Here is a 16,547-nt window from a genome sequence, read left to right as displayed (position 1 = left end):
GCAACACTAACATAGCTACGTGAGCTACATGCTAACATTACATTATAACATCATGCTGGGTTAAAACACTAGTATATCTATGTGAGCTACATGCTAACCATACATTTTAACATTAAGCAAGGTGAGCAACACTAGCATAACTATGTGAGCTACATCCTAACAATACATTTTAGCGACAGGTTAGCAACATTAGCATAACTATATGAGCTACATGCTAACAATGAATTTCAGCGTCAGGTTACCAACACTAGCATAAGTAAGTGAACTACATGCTAACAATACATTTTAGTGTCAGGTTAGCTACACTAGCATAAGTATGTGAGTCAGTGCTAACATTACATTTTGACATTCGGTAAGGTTAGCAACACTAGCATAACTATGTGAGCTACATGTTAACAATAAATTTTAGCGGCAGGTTAGCAACACTAGCATAAGTATGCGAGCTACATGCTAACAATAAATTTTAGCGTCAGGTTAGCAACACTAGCATAGTTATGTGAGCTACATGCTAACAATACATTTTAGCGTCAGGTTAGCAACACTAGCATAAGTATGTGAGCTACATGCTAACATTCCATGTTAGAATCCTCATTAGGTGCTCCCAGTCTGTTAGTGTGTGAGTAAGTGGATGTTGTGTTTGGCTTCCCTGTGCACTGGTCAATGTTGTGTTTGTGGGCTGCAGAGTGTTTGGCTTCCCAGTGCACTAGTCAATGTTGTGTTTGTGGGCTGCAGAGTGTTTGGCTTCCCAGTGCACTACACCGACGTGTCCAACATGAGCCGGCTGGCCCGCCAGAGACTGCTGGGTCGCTCCTGGAGTGTTCCTGTCATCCGACACCTCTTTGCCCCGCTCAAGGATTACTTCTCCTGCTGCCAGTGAGCCAAACACAACTTGGACTCTACTTTCTGTCCTTCTCCTTCTGTCTCAACCCTCTGCCTTCTTTGTCCTGCTGGCCGGCGTCACAGGCCACACAACAGCGGATCACAAATACCTCTTAGCTCACTGTTAGCACACAGGTGGAGCTGACAACACGGTGCTATGTAGTACTTACTGTAACCATGACGACATCCACATTCCCACTGGTGCTCTTGAACCGCTCACTTGAAGACTTTTTGTGTAACTGTTAGCGTGCTAACTATTAGCATGCTAACAAGGGTGTGTGACGTTTACTCTTTTACGCTGTTAGCATTTCCAGGTTAGCTAAATGTGAGCGTGCTAACTGTGGGACATTTACTGTTTTATGTTACGGATGCTAACTGTTAGCTGAACGTTAGCATGCTAACAAGGGTGTGTGACATTTACTCTTTTACGCTGTTAGCATGTCCACGTTAGTTAAATGTGAGCGTGCTAACTGTGTGACATTTACTGTTTTATGTTACAGATGCTAAAAGTTAGCTAAACGTTAACATGCTAACAAGGGTGTGTGACATTTACTCTTTTACGCTGTTAGCTTGTCGACGTTAGCTAAATGTGAAAGTGCTGACTGTGTGACATTAGCGTGCTAATGACAGGTCGTTTACAGTTTTATGTTGCGCATGCTAACTGTTAGCTAAATGTTAGCATGCTAACTACAGCAAGCTGTGTGTGACATTTACAGTTTTATGTTACACATGCTAACTGTTAGTTAAATGTTACGCATGCTAACTGTTAGCTAAATGTTAGCATGCTAACTACAGCTAACTGTGTGTGACATTTACAGTTTTATGTTACGCATGCTAACTGTTAGCTAAATGTTAGCATGCTAACTACAGCTAACTGTGACGTACAGTTTTAAGGTACGCATGCTAACTGTAAGCTACATGTTAGCGTGCTAACTACCGCTTTCTGTGTGACATTTCCAGTTTTATGATACGCATGCTAACTGTAAGCTAAATGTTAGCATGCTAACTACAGCTAACTGTGTGTGACATTTACTATTTCACGTTACGCACGCCAACTGTTAGCATGTCGACATTAGCTAAATGTTAGTATGCTAACTACAGCTGGATGTGTGTGACATTTACAGTTTTATGTTACGCACGCTAACTGTTAGCATGCTAACTACAGGTAACTGTGTGTGACATTTAAAATGTTATGTTACATATGCTAACTGTTAGCTAAATGTTAGCGTGCTAACTACAGCTAACTCTGTGTGACATTTACTGTTTTACCTTACGCACGCCGACTCTTAGCATGTCGACGTTAGCTAAATGTTAGCATGCGAACTACAGGTAACTGTGTGTGACATTTACAATTTTATGTTACATATGCTAACTGTTAGCTAAATGTTAGCATGCGAACTACAGCGAACTGTGTGTGAAGTTTACCGTTTCACGTTGCGCACGCTGACTGTTAGCATGTCGACGTTAGCTAAATGTTAGCATGCCGACGACAGCGTGTGACTTCTCCAGTTTCACGTTACGCACGCTAGCTGTTAGCATGTCGACGTTAGTTAGATGTCGGCATGCTAAAGACAGTGTGTGACATTTACTGTGCTACGTTAGGTACGCTAACTGTTAGCATGTCGACGTTAGCACGCTAGCAACAGGCCTTTACTGTTTCAAGAACGTGGGCGGCTTCACAAAGTTCTACCTTTTTATAGCCACTTTTTGTGCTGTTTTATCAACATTATCAAGCACTTTTTTAATTGATACTTGATTGTTTTATTTGTAGATTATCGACAAGTCTTATATATATAAACATACATACACGTATACAGGTATAAAATCATGTTTTTGACTCCTCCCCCTAAAGATTTGTCGCCTCACCCGTTGTCATAGCAATTACTCGTTCCCGCCAGGAATGGCTACAAAATTTACTACCACAAACTCGGACGTAAAGTTTCAAAACGCGCTAGCTCGATGCTAATATACATGGGATTTGCCATAGACATGCTAATGATTAGCATTAGCGATTTTACATGGCTGTTTCGACACGTCCACATTTGTTAATTAATGAAAACTACAACTTGGACGAACTTACGCAGTCAAACAGCTGGTGAGTGATAAGTGTGACACTTACGTTGTTAACACTTTCTGGGGCGCAACAAAAGACGAGATTCAGCAGAGACTGACACACCGCTACTGCCATCTAGCATTTCGGATTTGACACTGAAATGGACTCAAAAAAACGCTCCAACATAAGTAAAGTAAGGCTCTACTTTTACAATCGAACACGCTAGCTTGATGCTAATATACATGGGATTTTCCATAGACATGCTACTGATTAGCATTAGCGATTTAACATGGCGGTTTTACCACTTCCAAATTCGGGTAATGGAAGGTACAACTAAGATGAATGTCACAATCAAACAGCTGGAATACTTACAGTGTTAACACTTTTTAGGGCGCAACATAACACACTCAGCTTCCTGGAAAGAGCTACTTCCCCCGTCAGACAACACATACCATAGAGAAACAATTAATATTTATTGACAAACACTGAAAATTGGCACGGTTGAGTACCGGTATCGATTCTCGAGTACCAAGAATTGCCACCGTATCGGTCCGGATGTGTGGTGAGTACCCCACCACACGTCATACCAAAATAAAACGTACGTCGGGTTTTCCAAAGCGTCACAGTACATGTGAATTCATGCGCCGCTTCGGCGTTATTGGCAGCGCTAATAACGAAGGCCGGGTGTTGTTGACACATTCTCTATACAAGCCGCACACAGACTACCCTAAAGTACATCAAAGTTTACTTTCATAGTATTGTCACTCGACAAGACGGCCATGTTGGAAGTCGCCTCCGTGAACCGCAGCTCTACCCGTTGCCGGCAGGACTCGGGCTTTTGATTGATTGATTGAAACTTTTATTAGTAGATTGCACAGTACAGTACATATTCCGTACAAATGTTCACTAAACGGTAACACCCGAATAAGTTTTTCAAATTGTTTAAGCCCCTAACCCTAAACCACTCGCTCATGTGGCCAGCGAGCCTAACAATGACGGCCGGGTGTTGTTGACACATTCTCCATACAAGCCACACACAGACTACCCTAACTTACATCAAAGTTTACTTCGATAGTATTGTCTCTCGACACGACGGCCATGTTGGAAGTCGCCTCCGTGAACCGCAGCTCTCCCCAATGCCGGCAGCACTCGCCCAGTGAGCCTAACAATGACGGCCGGGTGTTGTTGAGACATTCTCCATACAAGCCGCAAACGGACTACCCTAAATTACATCAGTTTACTTCCATAGTATTGTCGCTTGACACAACGGCCATGTTGGAAGTCGCCTCCGTGAACCGCAGCTCTCCCCATTGCCGGCAGTACTCGGGCTTTTGATTGATTGATTGAAACTTTTATTAGTAGATTGCACAGTACAGTACATATTCCGTACAATTGTCCACTAAACGGTAACACCCGAATAAGTTTTTCAACTTGTTTAAGCCTCTAACCCTAAACCACTCGCTCATGTGGCCAGCGAGCCTAACAATGACGGCCGGGTGTTGTTGACACATTCTCCATACAAGCCGCAAACGGACTCCCCTAAACTACATCAAAGTTTACTTCGATAGTATTGTCGCTCGACACGACGGCCATGTTGGAAGTCGCCTCTGTGAACTGCAGCTCTACCTGTTGCCGGCAGCACTCGCTCAGTGAGCCTAACAATGACGGCCGGGTGTTGTTGACACATTCTCCAAACAAGCCGCAAACGGACTACCCTAAATCACATCGACGTTTACTTCCATAGTAATGTCGCTCGACACGACGGCCATGTTGGAAGTCGCCTCTGTGAACCGCAGCTTTACCCAATGCCGGCGGCACTCGTGCAGCCCCACCGAGACACAACGATCCTGACTTGTGTTGGCAGCTAGCTAGGCAGTGGATGTCGCTTTACAAGCTGCACACTGACTACTCTCAAGTATATGACTCAGTTTTGTTTATTTTTTTAGCATATCCTTCACATTTTTTGTCCTAAATGAAGCATTTTCGAAACATAAAATGGCAAAATGAAGTAAAAATATCCATACCACGGTGCTAGATGAGACCATACCGGTGTGGTGACCACGGATTGGCTCAGCCTTACTATGTTGGACTGGAGGAGTGTCAAAGTGATTATTTGGGTGTTGTTGACTCATATAAATGAAGCATTTTCGAAACATAAAATGGCTAAATGAAGTAAAAATATCCATACGACGGTGCTAGATGAGACCATACCGGTGCGGTGACCACGGATTGGCTCAGCCTTACTATGTTGGACTGGAAGAGTGTCAAAGTGATTATTTGGGTGTTGTTGACTCATATAAATTAAGCATTTTCGAAACATAAAATGGCTAAATGAAGTAAAAATGTCCATACGATGGTGCTAGATGAGACCATACCAGTGCGGTGACCACGGATTGGGTCAGCCTTACTATGTTGGACTGGAGGAGTGTCAAAGTGAATATTTGGGTGTTGTTGACTTATATAAATGAAGCATTTTCGAAACATAAAATGGCAAAATGAAGTAAAAATATCCATACGATGGTGCTAGATGAGACCATACCAGTGTGGTGACCACGGATTGGGTCAGCCTTACTATGTTGGACTGGAGGAGTGTCAAGGTGATTATCTGGGTGTTGTTGACTCATATTTAAAAGGTGCTAAAATGACTTTTTTTATGCTTTAGCTGTACAAATATTGGATTGTGATGATCAAATACTACTTTGTGGAAATATATTTACCTGGAGCCAATGAGCAAGGTCATACTGTATTTCCAAGTTCTACAGTATTGTCTCTTATCGAAGTCACACTGCCGTAAAAAAAAAAAAAATATGTATGAGAAAAAAGAAGGATGTACACACTTTGACAAAATACTGCGTAGGTGTGTATACCATGAACTGTTCTTTGACAAAATGTCATCATTTTCATCAACAAAAAGGGAATCAAGCTTGCTTTTTATGATAAAAGATGTATTAAAATCACAGTAAAAGTTTTATCCATCCATCCATTTTTCTACCGCCTGTCCCTTTTGGGCCAAGTCACGGCTAATTTTTTATTAGCACATTCTAAAAATAGTTTTTAAAAAAGGTGACATGTAACAGGAAAAAAAAGTTGCAATGTTCACTAAAAACACAAAGCATGGCATTTTTATTCAAGCTGTCATTGCTAAAAAACAACAACAAAAAACAATTAATTAAAGTCAATGTCGTTATGAATTACTATGAAATATTTGTGGGGAAAATATTGCATATTTTGTGTGTTTTTTAACAAAAAAGGGCATAAAAACAAAAAAAATGATCAACTTCAGTCGAAGACCGGGCGATAAAACGATATCAACATATATCGCGATAGACACGTAATCGATATCAATAATAAAATGCGTTCAATAAAACTTTTTTTTTTTTTCTCCTTTCTTCTTCGTGGGAAGAATAAAGTGGAAGTTGTGAAGCAGGGAGTAGGGCTGTCACAAAATTATGTATTTTATTCTAAATCGATTCATTATTTTTCTTAAATTTACTTATTTTATTTTTATTTTTTTTCAATTCGATATAGTCAATATTTTAAAATGTTTTTTAAAAGTAGAGTTCCCCTAGAACAAGGGTATCCCAAAAATTTAATGACACATTCTAAAAATACTATTTAAAAAAAAAAAAAAGCAAACAGGTCGAATATAAGGGGAAAAAAAAGTTGCAATGTTCACTAAAAACACAAAGCATGGCATTTTTATTCAAGCTGTCATTGCTAAAAAACAACAACAATAAATTAAAGTCAATGTCGTTATGAATTATTGAGGCTCCGGTTTGTCACTTTGAAATATTTGTGGGGTAAAAAAATTGCACATTTTGTGTGTTTTTTGACAAACGGGATTAAAAATTAAATAAAATAAATAAATAGAAATAAAGACTATATTTATTTTCGACATATTGATCTGGAGCAGAGGTCCCCAAACTACGGCCCGCGTGTATATATATATATATATATATATATATATATATATATATATATATATATATATATATGTATGTGTATATATACATATATATGTATATATTTATATATGTATATATGTATAAATATACATATATACACATATATATGCATATGTACACATATGTGTATATATATATATATATATATATACGTATATATATATACGTATATATTTATAAATATATATGTATACCAGGGGTCAGCAACCTTTTTGGAACCCATAGCTACTTCTTGGGTACTGATTAATGCGAAGGGCTACCAGTTTGATACACACTTCAATAAATGGCCAGAAATAGCCAATTTGCTCAATTTACCTTTAATAAATAAATCTATATATATTAAAAAATGGGTATTTCTGTCTGTCATTCCGACATACATTTTTTTCCCTTTTACAGAAGGTTTTTTTGTAGAGAATAAATGATGAAAAAAAAAAAAACCCACTTAATTGAACGGTTTAAAAGAGGAGAAAACACGAAAAGAATTAAAATTTTATTTTGAATTTCGACTCTTTAAAATTCAAAATTCAACTGAAAAAAATGAAGAGGAAAAACTAGCTAATTTGAATCATTTTGAAAAAATTAAAATAATTCATGGAACATCATTAGTAATTTTTCCTGATTAAGATTAATTTTAGAATTTTGATGACATGTTTCAAATAGGTTAAAATCCAATCTGCACTTTGTTAGAATATATAACAAATTGGACCAAGCTATATTTCTGACAAAGACAAATCATTATTTATTCTAGATTTTCCAGAATTTTTTTTTTAAAAGAAATTCAAAAGACTTTGAAATAAGATTTAAATTTGATTCTAAAGATTTTCTAGATTTGCCAGAATATTTTGGGGGGGAATTTTAATCATAATGAGTTTAAAGAAATATTTCACAAATATTCTTCGTTGAAAAAACAGAAGCTAAAATGAAGAATTAAATTAATTGTTTTTATTATTCTTTACAAATAAAAAAAATACTTGATTATTGATTTAAATTGTCAGGAAAGAAGAGGAAGGAATTTAAAAGGTAAAAAGGTATATGTGTTTAAAAATCTTAAAACCATATTTAAGGTTGTATTTTTTCTCTAAAATTGTCTTTCTGAAAGTTCTAAGAAGCAAAGTAAAAAAATAAATGATTTTACTTAAACAAGTGAAGACCAAGTTTTTCAAATATTTTCTTGGATTTTCAAATTCTATTTGAATTTTGTCTCTCTTAGAATTAAAAATGTCGAGCAAAGCGAGACCAGCTTGCTAGTAAATAAATACAATTTAAAAAATAGAGGCAGCTCACTGGTAAGTGCTGCTATTTGAGCTATTTTTAGAACAGGCCAGCGGGTGACTCATCAGGTCCTTACGGGCACCGCGTTGGTGACCCCTGATGTATACATATGTTTGTATATATGTGTATACATGTATGTATACATATATATATATACATATGTATATATGTATATATATATATATATATGATTTGAATAGCTTAATGCATCTTCTATCATCAAATACAAATTTTGTTCCCTTTAAAACGACTTATCAATTTCAAAACTTTTTTCACGTGGTTATGACTTCTTAAGTGACCTTTTTTTTTTTTTTTTCCTCTGCGTGTTGTATTGTGAACGCAAGTGTACAAATGTAATAATCCTTCACCCGACAGGTTACTTTGCCGGAAGCCACTTCTGCCTACTTTTTCTTTTGGATCTGTTTTCAGATCAACTGGGCGATGCGAATTGAATGTGTTTTTTTTTTGTTTTTTTTTCGGTTGGTCTCTCCAAAGCTTTGGAATAAATTGCAAAATACCTATTTTGTGGGGCTGCATAGCTCGGTGGGTAGAGTGGCCGTGCCAGCAACGTGAGGGTTGCAGGTTCGATTCCCGCTTCTACCATCCTAGTTACTGCCGTTGTGTCCTTGGGCAAGACACTTTACCCACCTGCTCCCAGTGCCACCCACACTGGTTTAAATGTAACTTAGATATCGGGTGTCACTATGTAAAGCGCTTTGAGTCACTTGAGAAAGGCGCTATATAAATATAATTCACTTCACATTTACACGAAAAATGACGGTGCTCCGCGCTTTTTTTATGGGGGGAGGAGGGGGGGGGGGGGGCATTTCAACTTTGTACTTGAAATAAAAATGTTTCCTCAGTAGTTTTTAGTTTAGACGGTTGCTGTCTGGTGCTTATTAGTGGAAACATTGTCACTGTAGTCATGATTGCTTCTTATTCCACACATTTATTTTTTTTATTCCTGTCACTGGTCAAAGAAGGGCAAAGACTTCCGAGTGTTTGTTTTTGTTTTTATTTCCTATTAAAACCGTTCTTACAGCAAATGTAGCGTCACCCTCTCGACTACAACTGCTTTTTGGTGTACTTGTGCTGGAGAACACTTGAATAAATGTCTGGTTTTTGTGCTAACTTGCGTTTTGTCTCTTTGTTCTTTAGTTTTTATATAGCATTTTTTTTTAATCTAAATACACTATATTGCCAAAGACATTTTAACACTGACGGAGATAGATGTATTAAAAGTTATTTATTTTCTTTAGTCATATTTGAAATAGTTAGTGTTCCATCTTGTACTCTTTTTATCTTTTCTTTATCTCATGACGGATGGTACACTGTAGACTACCTTGAGCTTGGAATGTGAGGAATAACCATAACTCCCTTCTTATCTCTCCCTATCCCAGGCTTAGGGGAAGAACAGATATGTGGATTCGTTCCGGGAGGTGTGTGGGAGGGGGACATATTGAAAAAGACAAGACTTCCGTAGTGTTTTCAGATCAACTGGGCGATCCGAATTGAATGTGTTTTTTTTTTTTAGGTTGGTCTCTCCAAAGCTTTGGAATAAATTGCAAAATACCTATTCTGTGGGGCGGTATAGCTCTGTGGGTAGAGTGGCCGTGCCAGCAACTTGAGGGTTGCAGGTTCGATTCCCGCCTCCGCCATCCTAGTCACTGCCGTTGTGTCCTTGGGCAAGACACTTTACCCACCTACTCCCAGTGCCACCCACACTGGTTTAAATGTTACTTAGATATTGGGTTTCACTATGTAAAGCGCTTTGAGTCACTAGAGAAAAGCGCTATATAAACATAATTCACTTCACTTCACTACTTCTTGGGTACTGATTAATGCGAAGGGCTACCAGTTTGATACACACTTCAATAAATTGCCAGAAATAGCCAATTTGCTCAATTTACCTTTAATTAATACATCCATATACTGTATATATTAAAAAAAAAGGGTATTTCTGTCTGTCATTCCGTGGTACATTTTTTTTTCCATTTACGGAAGGTTTTTTGTAGAGAATAAATGATGAAAAAAACACTTAATTGAATGGTTTAAAAGAGGAGAAAACAGGAAAAAAATGAAAGTTAAATTTTGAAACATAGTTTATCTTCAATTTCGACTCTTTAAAATTCAAATTTCAACCGAAAAAAAGAAGAGAAAAACTAGCTAATTCGAATCTTTTTGAAAAAATTAAAAAATAATTTATGGAACATCATTAGTAATTTTTCCTGATTAAGATGAATTTTAGAATTTTGATGACATATTTTAAATAGGTTAAAATCCAATCTGCACTTTGTTAGAATATATAACAAAATGGACCAAGCTATATTTCTAACAAAGAAAAATCATTATTTTTTCTAGAGTTTTCCAGAACAACATTTTTAAAAGAAATTCAAAAGACTTTGAAATAAGATTTAAATTTGATTCTCAAGATATTCTAAATTTGCCAGAATAATTTTTATTTTATTTCTAATCATAATAAGTTTGAAGAAATATTTCACAAATATTCTTCGTCGAAAAAACAGAAGCTAAAATGAAGAATTAAATTAAAATGTATTTATTATTCTTTACAATAAAAACAATAAATTGACTTGAACATTGATTTAAATTGTCAGGAAAGAAGAGGAAGGAATTTAAAAGATTAAAAAGGTATATGTGTTTAAAAATCCTAAAATCATTTTTAAGGTTGTATTTTTCCTCTAAAATTTTCTTTCTGAAAGTTATAAGAAGTAATGTAAAAAAAATAAATGAATTTATTTATTTATTTATTTATTTATTTATTTCACTTCTGGATATGGACATATTGGGCCGTTTTGGACTGATAGACGCGGGCGTGCTAAACATGCTAACTAGCATGGGGATTCGTCGGCGGCTACGTCCAGCGGCCTGTGAAGCAGGGGAGTCTAGTGGCAGCGGGGGCCGTCTACGGAGCAGACGCCAGCGGTGTGATCGGAAACGCGGATGTCGAGCGGGGCTAAAAACAAAGCAGAAGGCTAATCCCCACAGAACACCACTTTCCTCCATCCCGAAGACGGATTTAGATGGAAAATGCGAGACTACTGGTCTGGGTAAGGAGTCAGTTAAATTAGAACAAGTTTTTTCTGCTTTGAGTGTTTCAGAGTTGGACATGTGTTTTACTGAGGTGGCTAACTATGATGCGTGCAGTTTATCAAAGCAACAAACAAACAATCGGAAAATCCCCGTTACTGAGGTGGCTAACCATGATGTGTGCAGTTTATCAAAGCAACAAACAAACAATCGGAACATTCCTGTCGTATCAATTCCTAGATATGGTCGTAATTATACTGAATGCACTGGGCATAATAAACACAACATTATTAATATTGCTACTACGGATAATTTGATCAAAAATTCCCTAAAACAGCCCACTACCTATAATATAGGTTTTTTAAACATAAGATCATTGTCTCCCAAAACGTTGTTAGTTAATGATATTATCAGAGACAACAATCTTAACGTCATCGGTCTCAGTGAAACCTGGCTTAAACCAAACGACTTTTTTGCGCTAAATGAGGCATGTCCTCCTAACTTTACACATGCGCATATTGCCCGTCCGCTTAAAAGGGGTGGGGGGGTCGCACTAATATACAACGAAAACTTTAACCTTAGTCCTAACATAAATAATAAATATAAATCGTTTGAGGTGCTTACTATGAGGTCTGTCACACCGCTGCCTCTACACCTGGCTGTTATCTACCGCCCCCCAGGGCCCTGTTCGGACTTTATCAATGAATTCTCAGAGTTCGTTGCTGATCTAGTGACACACGCCGATAATATAATCATAATGGGGGACTTTAATATCCATATGAATACCCCATCGGACCCACCGTGCGTAGCGCTCCAGACTATAATTGATAGCTGTGGTCTCACACAAATAATAAATGAACCCACGCATCGCAACGGTAATACGATAGACCTAGTGCTTGTCAGGGGTATCACCGCTTCCAAAGTTACGATACTCCCGTATACTAAAGTATTGTCCGATCATTACCTTATAAAATTCGAGGTTCAGACGCATGTTCGTCAAACTAATAATAATAATAACTGCTATAGCAGCCGCAACATTAATACGGCCACAACGACAACTCTTGCTGACCTACTGCCCTCGGTAATGGCACCATTCCCAAAGTATGTGGGCTCTATTGATAACCTCACTAACAACTTTAACGACGCCCTGCGCGAAACCATTGATAACATAGCACCGCTAAAGTTAAAAAAGGCTCCAAAAAAGCGCACCCCGTGGTTTACAGAAGAAACTAGAGCTCAGAAATTATTATGCAGAAAGCTGGAACGCAAATGGCGCACGACTAAACTTGAGGTGCACCATCAAGCATTTAGTGATGGTTTAATAACTTATAAACGCATGCTTACCTTAGCTAAAGCTAATTATTACTCAAATCTCATCCACCGTAATAAAAACGATCCTAAATTTTTGTTTAGTACGGTAGCATCGCTTACCCAACAAGGGACTCCTTCCAGTAGCTCCACCCACTCAGCTGATGACTTTATGCAATTCTTTAGTAAGAAAATTGAAGTCATTAGAAAGGAGATTAAAGACAATGCGTCCCAGCTACAACGGGGTTCTATTAACACTGACACGATTGTATATACGGCGGATACTGCCCTCCAAAATAGTTTCTCTCGTTTTGAGGAAATAACATTAGAGGAATTGTTACAACGTGTAAATGGAATAAAACAAACAACATGTTTACTTGACCCTCTTCCTGGGAAACTGATCAAGGAGCTCTTTGTATTATTAGGTCCATCAGTGCTAAATATTATAAACTTATCACTTTCCTCGGGCACTGTTCCCCTAGCATTCAAAAAAGCGGTTATTCATCCTCTTCTTAAAAGACCTAACCTCGATCCTGACCTCATGGTAAACTACCGACCGGTGTCTCACCTTCCCTTTATTTCAAAAATCCTCGAAAAAATTGTTGCGGAGCAGTTAAATGAACACTTAGCGTCTAACAATCTATGTGAAACCTTTCAATCCGGTTTCAGGGCAAATCACTCGACGGAGACAGCCCTCGCAAAAATGACTAATGATCTATTGCTAACGATGGATTCTGATGCGTCATCTATGTTGCTGCTCCTCGATCTTAGCGCTGCTTTCGATACCGTCGATCATAATATTTTATTAGAACGTATCAAAACACGAATTGGTATGTCAGACTTAGCCCTGTCTTGGTTTAACTCTTATCTTACTGATAGGATGCAGTGTGTCTCCCATAACAATGTGACCTCGGACTACGTTAAGGTAACGTGTGGAGTTCCCCAGGGTTCGGTCCTTGGCCCTGCACTCTTCAGCATCTACATGCTGCCGCTAGGTGACATCATACGCAAATACGGTGTTAGCTTTCACTGTTATGCTGATGACACCCAACTCTACATGCCCTAACCAACTCTACATGCCCCTAAAGCTGACCAACACGCCGGATTGTAGTCAGCTGGAGGCGTGTCTTAATGAAATTAAACAATGGATGTCCGCTAACTTTTTGCAACTCAATGCCAAAAAAACGGAAATGCTGATTATCGGTCCTGCTAGACACCGAACTCTATTTAATAATACAACTCTAACATTTGACAACCAAACAATTAAACAAGGCGACACGGTAAAGAATCTGGGTATTATCTTCGACCCAACTCTCTCCTTTGAGGCACACATTAAAAGCGTTACTAAAACGGCCTTCTTTCATCTCCGTAATATCGCTAAAATTCGCTCCATTCTGTCCACTAAGGACGCTGAGATCATTATCCATGCGTTTGTTACGTCTCGCCTCGACTACTGTAACGTATTATTTTCGGGTCTCCCCATGTCTAGCATTAAAAGATTACAGTTGGTACAAAATGCGGCTGCTAGACTTTTGACAAGAACAAGAAAGTTTGATCACATTACGCCTGTACTGGCTCACCTGCACTGGCTTCCTGTGCACTTAAGATGTGACTTTAAGGTTTTACTACTTACGTATAAAATACTACACGGTCTAGCTCCATCCTATCTTGCCGATTGTATTGTACCATATGTCCCGGCAAGAAATCTGCGTTCAAAGGATTCCGGCTTGTTAGTGATTCCCAAAGCCCAAAAAAAGTCTGCGGGCTATAGAGCGTTTTCCGTTCGGGCTCCAGTACTCTGGAATGCCCTCCCGGTAACAGTTCGAGATGCCACCTCAGTAGAAGCATTTAAGTCTCACCTTAAAACTCATTTGTATACTGTAGCCTTTAAATAGACTCCCTTTTTAGACCAGTTGATCTGCTGTTTCTTTTCTTTTTCTTCTATGTCCCACTCTCCCCTGTGGAGGGGGTCCGGTCCGATCCGGTGGCCATGTACTGCTTGCCTGTGTATCGGCTGGGGACATCTCTGCGCTGCTGATCCGCCTCGACATCTCTGCGCTGCTGATCCGCCTCCGCTTGGGATGGTTTCCTGCTGGCTCCGCTGTGAACGGGACTCTCGCTGCTGAGTTGGACCCGCTTTGGACTGGACTCTCGCGACTGTGTTGGATCCATTGTGGATTGAACTTTCACAGTATCATGTTAGACCCGCTCGACATCCATTGTTTTCCTCCTCTCTAAGGTTCTCATAATCATTATTGTCACAGACGTCCCACTGGATCATTATTGTCACCGATGTCCCACTGGGTGTGAGTTTTCCTTGCCCTTATGTGGGCCTACCGAGGATGTCGTGGTGGTTTGTGCAGCCCTTTGAGACACTAGTGATTTAGGGCTATATAAGTAAACATTGATTGATTGATTGATTTAAACAAGTGAAGACCAAGTCTTTAAAATATTTTCTTGGCTTTTCAAATTCTATTTGAGTTTTGTCTCTCTTAGAATTAAAAATGTCGAGCAAAGCCAGACCAACTTGCTAGTAAATAAATACAATTTAAAAAATAGAGGCAGCTCACTGGTAAGTGCTGCTATTTGAGCTATTTTAAGAACAGGCCACTGGCCACGGGCGACTCATCTGGTCCTTACGGGCACCGCGTTGGTGACCCCTGATGTAAACAAACTGGTGAGTTCAAGGACCGCCAAAATGAGTAGGACAAAACGGCGCTCGCCAAATACTCGAATCAGTGAAGCATGTTTAATATAAACAGTGTGCTTTATAACAATTAGGGAGATTTGTGTCATGTTTGTCCTACAGAAACGATATTAAAACAACAAATATATTTTTTATATTTTTTTTCCTCATCTTTTTCCATTTTTCATACATTTTTTAAAAAGCTCCAGAGAGCCACTAGGGCGGCGCTAAAGAGCCGCGGGTTGCCGACCACAATGCTAGGAGGAGCAGGTGGAAGGGGCGGGTGTTAGGCGTTTCGGGGTTGGCCACGCCTCCCGATTACACTGATTGGTTGCTTCGGCGAACGAGCGGATGCTGATTGGACGGGATGTGAAAAGCCGACAATGCGACGCAAAACCGGAAATTACTACGAAACAAAGCGCAAAATTAAGTTGTTTGATGAATCTGAATGAGCCTTTGGCTTTGCACTGTGTTTATTTTATATATATACAAATATATGTATATATATATTTTTTTGTAATCTATTTTTGTTATTTTGAATTTACAACCCCCAGGCGCTGTTTTGTACTGTCTTCATAATGTTTTATAATTTTTTATATTGTTATTTGACTTACTGTTTGTAATTGTTGAAATTTATAAATAAACATAAAAAATAAAAATAAAATAAAATCCTTGAGAATGATTAAAAGTACAAAAGTGATTTAAGTAGCCCTTTTTTTTGTTTTCATATTTTTTAGCATTCTTACTCTATCTGTATTTGCTTTTATTTTATTTCCTTGATGTTGAAAGTGCCTTGACTTTTGTGTGAATTACAAATGTTTGTTGTTCAATAAAAAATAATTAAAAAAAAACAAAAAAAACAGCGGGGGTAAAATAACAACATTACGAGCGTATATATAGTTAGTTTTTGGGAGATATTTGTTATTCTGTCGCCATTTCTACCAATTGATACTACAGCCAGTTAACAAATATGTCAATTAATGTGTGTTGGAGTTTGTTGTGGCGCGGCCATTGCATTTATTTTGAAAGCTCTAACCGGAAGCAACCGCTCCGCGGCTTACTACCGTACGTCTGCTGGTCCAGCTGGCCGCCGAGGACGCATCCATCCCGGGCTTGGTTTTGAGTGAGCGTGCGCCTCCCCTGGAAGTGTGTCAGCGTGGACCTAAAACGCATTTCAGGGTTGGTCACGCCCCCCACCGACACTGATTGGTTGCTTCGGCGGCCGAGCGGATGCTGATTGGACGGGATGTAAAAAAGCCGGCGTTAAGAGACGCAAAACCGGAAATTAACAAGAAACAAAGCGAAGTGTAAAGTAAAAGCATTATAAGCGGATATA

The 16,547-nt window shown here is 38.7% G+C and overlaps 1 protein-coding gene across 1 annotated transcript in view; it reads left to right on the top strand.

The window, feature by feature from the left end:
- LOC133549072 (DNA (cytosine-5)-methyltransferase 3A-like) overlaps positions 1-6,862 on the top strand; it is a 76,739-nt gene extending 69,877 nt beyond the window's left edge. Inside the window, exon 23 of the mRNA XM_061894172.1 lies at positions 733-6,862. Coding sequence (XP_061750156.1) covers positions 733-877 — 145 coding nt within the window. The 3' untranslated portion in view covers positions 878-6,862. The remainder of the gene's footprint in view (positions 1-732) is intronic.
- Positions 6,863-16,547: the final 9,685 nt, after the last annotated feature.

The sequence above is a fragment of the Nerophis ophidion genome, linkage group LG03 (assembly GCF_033978795.1).
Source record: "Nerophis ophidion isolate RoL-2023_Sa linkage group LG03, RoL_Noph_v1.0, whole genome shotgun sequence".
Classification (NCBI taxonomy): Eukaryota; Metazoa; Chordata; class Actinopteri; order Syngnathiformes; family Syngnathidae; genus Nerophis; species Nerophis ophidion.
Note: the sequence above shows the minus strand (reverse complement) of the source record. Positions and strands in the feature narration are given on the sequence as shown.